This window comes from Chenopodium quinoa, unplaced genomic scaffold (assembly GCF_001683475.1).
Source record: "Chenopodium quinoa cultivar QQ74 unplaced genomic scaffold, ASM168347v1, whole genome shotgun sequence".
Lineage (NCBI taxonomy): Eukaryota > Viridiplantae > Streptophyta > Magnoliopsida > Caryophyllales > Amaranthaceae > Chenopodium > Chenopodium quinoa.
In genome coordinates this window covers 1,625,730-1,636,968 of record NW_018743405.1, presented here as the reverse complement: position 1 = coordinate 1,636,968, position 11,239 = coordinate 1,625,730, and the positions used below count along the sequence as shown (strand labels likewise).

Below are 11,239 nucleotides of genomic sequence, written 5' to 3'. Positions count from 1 at the left end.
TGCTAAGTTTTATCTACCATACTTTGATCTTGCGACGTTGGAATTCTTTTTAACCTTGATCACAAGGCCTTTTGTTTCATGTCTTGTTTATATTTATGGAAATGGCACTTTTGTGTGTTTAGAAAAAATTGTTTATAATGATACCAAAAGAGCTAAGACCATGGAGTCAAATTAAACTTACTTGTGGCATTGTTGTCTTGGCCACATTAACTTTAAACGCATCAAGAAGCTTCTTTAAGAAAGCAGTCTTGACTCTTTCGATTTAGAATCTTTTGAGAATTGCGAAGGATGTTTATTAGGCAAGATGATAAAGCAGCCATTCTCCAAGTTAGGAGAAAGAGCATGTGACTTATTAGGTTTAATACATACCGATATATGTGGACCAATGAGCTCCGCCACAAGAAACGGCCATCGATATTTCATCACTTTCACAGACCACTATAGTAGATATGGCTATGTCTACCTAATGTCGCATAAATCTGAATCGTTTGACAAGTTCAAAGAATTTCAGAGTGAAGTGGAAAATCAACTTGGCAAGAAAATCAAAGCCCTTCGATCGAATCGAGATGGTGAGTACTTGAGCCAAGAATTCGATGACCATCTGAAAGATCATGGCATACTTTCAGAACTGAGACCTCCAGGAACTCCACAATTGAATGGAGTATCCGAACGGAGAAATCGAACCTTGTTAGACATGGTACGATCAACCATGGGTCTTAGTGATCTTCCTATCTCTTTCTAGGGACACGCACTTTTAACTGCGGCACTAACACTGAACCGTGCTCCATTGAAAGCTGTAGAAAAGACTCCATATGAATTATGGACGAACAAACCTCCTAGGTTAACTTTTTTTAAAGATATGGGGATATGAAGCATATGTCGAGAAATTGATTTCTAACAAACTTCATCCCAAATCTAATAAGGTTTACTTTGTGGGCTACCCAAAAGAAACCAAAGGGTATTACTTCTACAACAAATCGGAGAACAAAGTGTTTGTTGCTCGCAATGGTGTCTTGTTGGAGAAGGAGCACCTTTCCAAAATGACAAGTGGGAGGAAAATCGAACTCGACGAAGTTCGTGAGGATGAGCAACAAAATCAAAATGACATTCAAAGTGCTCAAGTAGCATCTGTTGACGAAGGTCAAAGTATGCAAAGTCGAATCGACAATGCAAGTGCTCAGTCCATTACCCTACGTTTGTCTCAGAGGCTGAGATCTCAACCTGATAGATATCTTGGATTGTTTTTAACCGAGAATCAGGACATCCTAATCATGGATGAAAATGAACCGGCAATCTACAAGAAAGCAATGGCAAGCACTGACTCTGCAAATTCCAAAAGGTTATGTGATCTGAAATGGATTCCATGCTTGAAAATCAAGTCTGGGACTTGGTTGACTTACCCGAAGGCTACACAACTATCGGATGTAAGTGGATTTTTAAGTTGAAAACCAACAAAGATGGTAATTTATTCATTTACAAAGCTTGATTGGTAGCAAAAGGTTACAAACAAGTTCATGGTGTTGATTACGATGAAACCTTTTCTCCAGTCGCAATGCTTAAATCCGTTCGGATCCTCCTAGCGATTGCTACATATTACAATTATGAAATATGGTAGATGGATGTTAAAACCGCCTTCCTAAATGGTATTTTGGAAGAAACTGTGTGTATGACACAGCCTAAAGGTTTTTTCGACCAAAACAACGCTGGAAAGGTATGCAAGCTTAAGAAATCCATTTATGGATTAAAGCAAGCAGAAGTTGGAATCTGCGATTTGATGAAGCCATTAGTAAGTCTGGTTTTATCAAGAATCCAGATGAGTCTTGTGTTTACAAGAAGGTCAGTGGGAGTGACATCGTCTTCCTAGTCTTATATGTCGATGACGTTTTGCTCATTGGAAACAACATTCCATTGTTAGAGTTTGTGTTAATTGAGATGAACACTACAAGAGGGGGGGGGGGTGAATTGTAGTTGAGTTCCTAAATAATAATTTTGCAAATATAAAACAGAACAAAATAGGAACTTGCGATGCACACAGATTTTACGAGGAAACCTTCTAGTGCCCAACTAGAAGTAAAACCTCGACCCTACCTTAGGGATTTCAAACACAAATAGTTCCACTATAATAGGGCAAACACCAAGTTACAACCTATTATAATTCAGCCTCTACTCTCAAGTTCCTGAATGAACTTGCTACAGAACAACACCTTGTTCTACCCAGTTTGAGTCCCACACTCAAACTCACTCGTACTCCCTAAGTACAGATCTTCCCCCTTCTCACCAGAAGCTCTCTCTGTATGCAATGATAAAAATACTCTTACCCTAATAAACCCGAAACCAAATACAAGAATTAACACCTAGTATATGATTGGCAAGCTATGCATGAAACTCGAAACTAATATGACAGTATGATAAGCTTGGCAAACTTACGCAACTATAGCTCTGTAAATTCTTCACGCATAAAACTCACAAAAACCTAGGCTCATATTATTCTCTACTATTTATACGAGTATTACCTGTATAAACAGTAGGTTTACATAAAGATAAATAAGTAAAACTTAACTTATCTTAAAACACGGTTTTTAATTAAATCCTTTGAAGAAAATCTTTTTAGAAAATAAGATAGAAATATTGAATTAAAAAGCATAATATATCTTTTAACAAACTGATTTTAAGAGATAAATATTTAAAGAAAATCTTTTTCCGATTTTTATCTTTTATCTTTTCCGATTTTAATTTATTTGCCAAGCTAACTGTCACGCTTCTAATAAGTTTCATGCATATCCTACTTAACATATTTAACAATGAATCTAGAAGATAAAATCTTAACTAAAACATTGCTGCGCTGTACTCTTGTTCTGGTAGGTTTACTTGGACTTCACGCTTACTAAGTTCCTCCAAAGATCTTAGTCAGCAATCTTCAAGTTCCTGTGAAGAAACGTTCCTGTGAAGGAACGTTCCTGTGAAGGAACGTTCCTGTGAGGGAACTCAGTTCCTGTTAGGGAACTCTTCTTTTATATTGAATAACTTTCTTGATAAAGAACTCCTTCAAGTCTTCTCAGCTTTAGTTACTTCTTCCATCTCCAAGATCAATTTCACCTAGGCTGCACAAACACTTGAAAAGTCTTTATGAGATGAGTTTGCTGTAACTTAAGTTCATCATCATCAAAACCTTTAAACATCAACAATTTCCCCCTTTTTGATGATGACAAACTTAAGCAAACTCTTGAGAAAGTTAAAACAAAATAAAAGGTCGTATTTTTGTATTTTAAATTTATTGACAGAAAATAAACACACAACAGAAATAAAACAAAAACGAAAAGTAAGCTAAGTAAACTAAAAGTAAACGAAACTGAGAAAGTTATGATACTTTCTCAACTGGAACCCAGAACAACTTCAACCTCCATGTTTGCTTCTTCTTTTCCCCCTTTTGGCATTATCAAAAAGCCCTGTATTTTCAAGTTTATTAAACATCCACCAACAGCCCCACAAGCAATTCATCGAGTGTGGGAAACTAAAGGCAGCGCTGCTAAACAACCTCAAGTAAGATCTACTCTTCAGCACAAGTGTTTAAATATACAAAAACACACTAGTAAAAGAAGAGTTCCAACTATTCATTCCATAAACCAAAATATTTAACATCTAGATGAACAATTTTAAAAATTTACAACCAAAATAAATTGTTCAAATACTTAAAAACGAAAATTAAATATGTTCATAACTAAGACAGTGAGAGAAAAAGCTAGGCTGATTTTGAGATGGGGTAGGCTGAATATGAGATGGGGTAGGCTAGGTTTCAAGAAACTCTAGAATCTTGTTGAAGTCCTCCTTTGTTTGCTTTGCAAAGGCCTCCAACTTTTCTTCAACCCCCTTGAGCTTCACTAGGAACTCCTCCTTCTGTTCCTGTAGAGCCTTGTGAAGTTTTTTCTCCTGGAACTCCTTCTGTTCTTGAAGGTCCTTGGTCTGTTTGGGCATCATTCTCTTGAGTTCCTTCAACTCCTTCCCCTGCTCCTGGACCAATTTTTCAAGTGTCAGCACATGAATTTTTCTAGCAGAGTCCTTCATTTGACTCTCTACCCTCTCCATTCTGTCAGCCAACTCAGCAACTTGCCCTTCAAGGATATTTTCCTCGACATCCAATTCCAGTGGTTGTTCCATGCTAGTTTGAGGAACACTACTGGCAGAAATCCTCCTACTCTTCCTTACAGGCTGTTCTGACATAGCCTTTTCCTTCCTCTTCCCTGTCACTTTCTCTTTCTTTTTCTCTCCTTTCTCTAATTTTTGAATTTTTCCTTGTACTACTTCCAGACTTAACCCAGCAAGGGTTTCCTCATTGATCACATTTTCTGGCTTCTCATTCAAAGCCCCATATTTTCCTTTTAAAATAACTCCTGCATTTTCAAAAACAGTAGACAAAATGGCTCCATACCCCACTTTTGTCCTACTTGGAACACAATGAGCTAGATGCTGATACATCAAAGAAGGAAAGTTCACCTTAATCTTCTTTGAAATGCAGATGATTACAACCATATCCATTAAGCATGCCTCCCCCTTCTTAGCAGTCCTAGGCAGAATAGTCTTTTTCACCAAATTAAACAGCAGCTTATTTAGAGGACTTAGATAATTATGACTCATGACCTTCTTACCCCTCTGACCCCCTAATTCTTCAACTATATCCCCAGCCATGAAATTCCCTACATTGATACTACTTTTTCCCTTCAAGTAAGTATCATAACCTTCAGTAGGAGCTTTTAGAATTTTACCTAGAGTTTCTAGGTCCAATTCAATCTTTACATCATTCACCATGCTCGTTATTATTCCTAATTTTGCCTGAAAATTCTTGCAAAATTCATTCATAGTAGCAGGATACAAGTAATTTGATGAAACCCTAGTCAACAGAAATTCCCAACCTTGAAATTTAATTAAATCAAGAAACTCTAAAAATCTTGCTTATCCACACCACACATCGTCAAGACGATGACCTACTACATACCTTCCTGCCATTGATTCAAGTTCCTCTTGATCAGTTACCTCCTCTTCTTCATCTTCCTTTTCCGATTCTTCATTTTCTGAGTTGTTCTCCTCTTCCTCTTCTCCCTCGCTTATTTCTTCTTCTTCTCTTTTCTCCTCTGTTGTCTCTTCTGGGTTCTTCTCTTTTGCAAATTCATCAACTTCCTCAATTTTCTCTTCAAGAGACTTCACACTTTGTTTTTTTTCCTTCCACTCCTTTAATTTTTGAAGAACATTCGAGACAGAGAAGTCTCCTTGATCGATTGTACTCTCTACTTCTTTTGGTTTTGGAGGAGATTTCTTAGGGTTTTCAGAAGGTGTTCGAGAGATAGAAAATGCTTTGTAGTTTACCATGGCTAAAGGAGATGATTCTTCCTGAATTGAGTTTTCTGGACTTTGGGATTCTTCAGAGGAAACAAACTCAGCAATGATCACCATTGAAGCTTAAGGAAGGGTTTTAAAGGGGTTTTCAAAGTTTTACTAAGAGGGAGTAAATTTGATGTGACAGTGAGGTGAAAGAAGTGGGTGAAAATTTGCTTTTATAATAAATGAAGCGGTGGGAGAGAATTTAGGAAGTTTTCACTGTTTAGTTATTAATTGAACAAATTCAATTAATTTTTCAAAATTTAAACACTGGATGAATCTTTCAAAAATTTTAAATTTCCAAATTCAGTTAATCTTGATTGAAGTTTCTATAAAACACAATTAGAACACGCTTTCAACATGTATGTGATGTACAAATTTAATAACTTATACTGTTGAGCAATTTAATGAACTTACCTTTGGTAGTTAACAGCGGTGACACTTTAGCTATGTTTATCACACCAAGTTTGTGGTACAAGTTCTTTTTGCTCTATTTACAATATTTTTGACTTTGCCATATCTTGGAACTTCAGAGGCTAGTACTTCAGCTTGATCATTCCAAGTTCCAGTCTCAATTTCTCAAATCTTTCTCTGTTCAAGGGCTTGGTTAGAATATCTGCAATTTGATTTTCAGTTTGGCAAAATTCTAACTTAATATTCCCTTGCTCCACATTATCTTTTAGAAAGTGATGCCTAATGTGGATATGTTTTACCTTTGAGTGTTGAACTGGATCTTTAGAAATACATATAGCACTTGTATTATCACAGTAAATCGGTACACATTTAAAAATAATACCAAAATCTCTGACCTGTTGTTTTATCCATAGAACTTGTGAGCAACATGCTGCTGCAGCTACATACTCAGCTTCTGTTGTAGATAAAGCAACTGTGTTTTGCTTCTTGGAACCCCAAGAAACTAAACAAGGTCCTAAAAAACTGTACCATACCTGAAGTGCTTTTCCTGTTTACCAAATCACCTGCATAGTCAGCATCTGTAAAACTATTCAAATCAAAAGAATCACTTCTAGGATAGAAGAGACTCAAATCGTCAGTTCCTTTCAAGTATCTAAGGATTCTTTTTACTGCTGACAAGTGAGATTCCTTTGGATTTGCTTGGAACCTGGCACACAGACCCACACTAAAATATATGTTAGGTCTACTCGCTGTTAGATAAAGTAGTGAACCTATCATACCTCGATACATAGATTGATCAATGCAAGTTCCAGATGGATCTTCATCCAATCTAGTAGCAATTCCCATAGGAGTATTGTTGGTTTTGGCATTTTCCAACTTGTATTTCTTGATCAGTTCCTTAATATATTTTTGCTGATGAATCATAATTCCCTCTTCAGTTTGCTTAATTTGTAAACCAAGAAAGAAATTTAATTCTCCAGTCATGCTCATTTCAAATTCTCCACTCATAAGGTCAGCAAAATACTTGCACAGAGATTCGTTAGTTGCACCAAATAAAATATCATCAACATAAATTTGTACAACTAAGATATCAGTTCCATTTGACTTTAAAAACAATGTTTTATCAATTTTTCCACGTTTATAACCATTAGCCAAAAGGAACTTAGATAATCTTTCATACCATGCTCTAGGAGCTTGCTTTAACCCATAAAGAGCCTTGTCAAGCTTATAGACATGGTTTGGGAACTCTGGATTTTCAAATCCAGGAGGCTGTTCCACATAGACTTCCTCATTTAAGTATCCATTTAAGAATGCACATTTGACATCCATCTGATACAGCCTAAAACCTATATAAGCAGCAAAAGCAATAAGTAAATGAATAGCCTCTAACCTGGCTACAGGTGCAAATGTTTCTTCATAGTCAATTCCTTCTTGCTGGTTGAAACCTTGTACAACTAGTCTAGCTTTGTTCCTGACAATAATACCATGTTCATCTAGTTTGTTTCTGAATACCCATTTTAGTACAATGAACTTCTTGTCTTTAGGTCTAGGTTCCAGATGCCAAACTTTATTTCTTTCAAATTCATTTAGTTCAGCTTGCATAACATTAATCCAGTCTGCGTCAGTTAAAGCCTCAACATAACTTTTTGGTTCCATGGAAGAAAGAAATGCATTGAATGCACAGAAGTTCCTAAGCTGAGATCTGGTTTGAGTTCCTTTTGTGATGTCACTCATGATTGTGTCAACTGGATGAGATTTCTGATATTTCCAGGGCCTTGGAGTGAAATCTTTGATTGGATACATCCTCTCTTCATTATTGTTGACTGGTTCTTCTGTAGGAACTTGATTCTGGAACTCAGGTTGAACTTCTTCAGGAGTTTCCACATTTTGGCCTTCATTAAGATCTTCAGTCTGTTCATGAAGTGGAGTTCCTGGTGCATTCTCCAACTCTGGTTCAGCATTTGTTTCATTATTTGTTACTTCTGCAACTTCACCATGCTGCTTCTGCAATGATGCTAGTTCCTCATCTGGATTTTGCTTACGCACAAGTCCAATTTCGAAATCATCATCACAATCCTGTACATCAACCAAATTTTCAGTCTCATCAAATATAATATGTACAGACTCCTCAACACACATTGTTCTTTTATTATAAACTCTATAAGCTTTACTATTTGAGGCATATCCTAGGAAAACTGCCTCATCACTACGTTCATCAAACTTTCCCAAGTTCCTTTTACCATTATTGTGAACAAAACATTTGCAACCAAAAGATCTAAATTAAGAAATATTAGGTTTTCTCCCTTTCATAAGTTCATAAGGAGTTTTGTTGGTGATGGCCCTAACAGATACTCTGTTGAGTATATAACATGCTGTGTTCACTGCCTTAGCCCAGAAATTCCTAGGCAGCCTGCTTGATATTAACATTGTCCTTGTCATGTCTTCAAGACTCCTATTCTTGCGTTCCATTACTCCATTTTGTTGTGGAGTTCTTGGGGCAGAGAAATTGTGATCCATACCATACTCAGCACAAAACTCATCAAATTTTGAATTCTCAAATTCTGTTCCATGGTTAGATCTAAGATGTATCAACTGATTACCTGTTCTTCTCTGTTCTTTCTTAACAAAAGCAAAAAACTCGTCAAACGTTTCATCCTTACTTACAAGAAAGAAAACCCAAGTGAACCTTGAAAAATCATCAACAATAACCATTACATATTTCTTACCACTTCTACTTTGGATTCTCATTGGACCACAGAGATCCATATGAATGAGTTCCAAAGGTCTTTTGGTACTTACCATCTTTTTGGACTTGAAAGAAATTCGGGTCTGTTTACCTTTAGCACAAGCTTCGCACACTTTGTCATACAGGAACTTAATGCAAGGAAGTACTTCCACTAAGTTCTTAGATCTTAATTTATCCAGTAAAGAAAAGCTTGCATGGCCAAATCTTTTGTGCCATAAAAGAGGATCATCCTCAATAACACTAAGACATGTTAAACTACTGTTAGGAACCTCGTTAAGATCCACAACATATGTGTTCCCTTTTCGAGTTCCTTCTAAAATAATGTTCCCAGTGTAATTGTGGATGATTCTACACTTATTTGAAGTAAAGCTAACAGAGTTACCTTTGTCACAAAACTGAGAAATACTTAACAAATTGTGCTTGAGGCCCTCGACCAAAAATACATTATCAATAGCATGGGAACGTGACCTTCCTATCTTTCCAATAGCAATTATATCACCTTTTATGTTATCACCAAAGGTCACAGTTCCACCATAGTAGGCATCCAGTGAGAGAAATCTAGTTTTATCTCCAATTATGTTCTTAGAACAACCACTGTCGAGGTACCAAGTGTTGTTCCCCCTCACTGGAACCTGCAAGAAGAATTTAAACGTTAGAGTCAGGAACCCAGGTTTCCTTGGGTTCCTGTGTAACATGGGTTGATTCATTTTTCTTTACCCAGATTTGTTTTACATGTTTGATATTCTTCTGAGTGCTTTGTTCTTTCTTAGGGCACTTAGCTTGCTTATGCCCTGTATTGCCACAGAAATAACAAACAATGCTATTGGGCAAGTTGACATACTTCTTTTCTTTCTAGAACTTCTTTTTAAAACCTAAACCTTCAGTATTCTTAGTTTGAGCCTTAGTGATCCAATCAGGAACTCTATACTCTATTGGTTGTTTACCTTTCCTAGCCCTCTCAAGTTCCCCCTCAACACGTGCCTTATCCATTTTTAACTCTTCCAAATCATGTTTCAATTTTTCAAAATTTGGATAATCAGTCGGTGGAGGAACTTCAGAGTTAGGTGTATCAACACTCAGTTTTAACAAAGACAATTCCACATTCAAGAGTATGTTATCTTGTTTTAAGTTCTCTAGAGTCTCTTTTAGAATTTTATGGTCATCAAACAGACTGAAGAACCTGTATTGAATGTCAAACTTCATGTTATCAACCCATTCACTGTTCTCTTTGTAAGTTATCAAAGCTTTATCACTTAGATGTTCGGATTTATGCAATTCTTTTAGATCTTCTTGGATTTCCAAAACAGTATCTATTAGATTCTCTTTAGACAGATGTTTTAATTTATTGTAAGAGAACCATACCTCAGACTCAAGCTCCTTCAGTTTGGCAGCTTCATCAGTTTTTGCCATTAGACATAAATGAGCAGTTTCTTCTGATGGTTGATCCTCCTCTTCTTCTTTTGAATCTGTATCTCCCCAAGCAGCAAGCATGGCTTTCTTAACGTTGTCCTTGGTGAAGTAAGGCTTGTAGACTCTTGACTCCTTGGATTGCTCCTTGCCTTTAGTCTTTCCTTTCTCTCCATCCTGAACAGGACAATCTTTGATAAAATGATCCTTTGATCCACACTTGAAACACGTTGTGTTTCTGGAACTTGTATACTTCTTGTTCCTATCAAACTTCCTATTGTTCATCATCTTCTTAAATTTCCTCACTAGCATAGCCATCTCTTCTTCATCAACATCTGATCCTTCTGAGTCTTCGACCTTGAGTGCCAAACCTTTATTTCTGGAACTTTCAGTGTTGAAACTTAGATGAAGTTCATGAGTCATCAATGATCCAGCTAGTTGTTCCATATTGAACTTAGTAAAGTCCTTAGCTTCCTGCATGGCAGTAACCTTGGATCTCCAGCGTTCATCTTGTGGTAGGCTTCTTAAGATCTTCCTTGCCTGTTCATCAATAGGAATTTGCCTGCCAAGGGAGTTCAGTTCATTAATAATATCATTGAATCTGGTAAACATCTCTTCTATGGTCTCTTTGGATTGCATTTTAAATCTTTCATACCTAGACATCAATAAATCTATTTTAGAACATTTTACCTCGTTAGTACCTTCATGAGTTACCTGTAACAAATCCCAAATCTGTTTAGCAGACTTGCATCCCATGATACGATTATGTTCATGGGGTCCAAGTCCACAGTGCAGATACTTTATAGCTAAAGCGTTCATTTCAAGTTTCTGATAATCTTCTTTATCATAATCATAAATAGTTTTAGAGACTACCTCATGCTTGTCATTGGTTTGAGTTATTCAAATCCACCAGTTTCAATTACACGCCAAACCTGGTAATTTTCTGCCTTGATGAATATCTCCATCCTGTTCTTGCAGTAGGCATAAAACTTACCGTTGAACATAGGTGGACGTTGGGTAGAGTACCCTTCTTCAAGTTTCTCCTTGTAATTCATCTCTCCAAGAACTTACTCAGCAAAATTATCTGCTTGCACGTGAGAACCGTGCTCTGATACCAATTGTTAATTGAGATGAACTCTACAAGAGGGGGGGGGGGGTGAATTGTAGTTGAGTTCCTAAATAATAATTTTGCAAATATAAAACAAAACAAAATAGGAACTTGCGATGCACACAGATTTTACGAGGAAACCTTCTAGTTCCCAACTAGAAGTAAAACCTCGACCCTACCTTAGGGATTTCAAA

General features: G+C 36.7%; 1 protein-coding gene across 1 annotated transcript; it reads right to left on the bottom strand.

The window, feature by feature from the left end:
* Nucleotides 1-7,123: 7,123 nt before the first annotated feature.
* On the bottom strand, nt 7,124-10,756 carry LOC110739023. Its single transcript, XM_021919478.1, has 7 exons — nt 9,409-10,756; nt 9,248-9,321; nt 9,157-9,162; nt 8,584-9,006; nt 8,137-8,403; nt 7,175-7,860; nt 7,124-7,130 (listed from the first exon to the last, which is right to left on the bottom strand). Exons 1-7 carry the CDS (start codon nt 10,754-10,756, stop codon nt 7,124-7,126), a joined length of 2,811 nt encoding a protein of 936 aa, XP_021775170.1.
* Nucleotides 10,757-11,239: the final 483 nt, after the last annotated feature.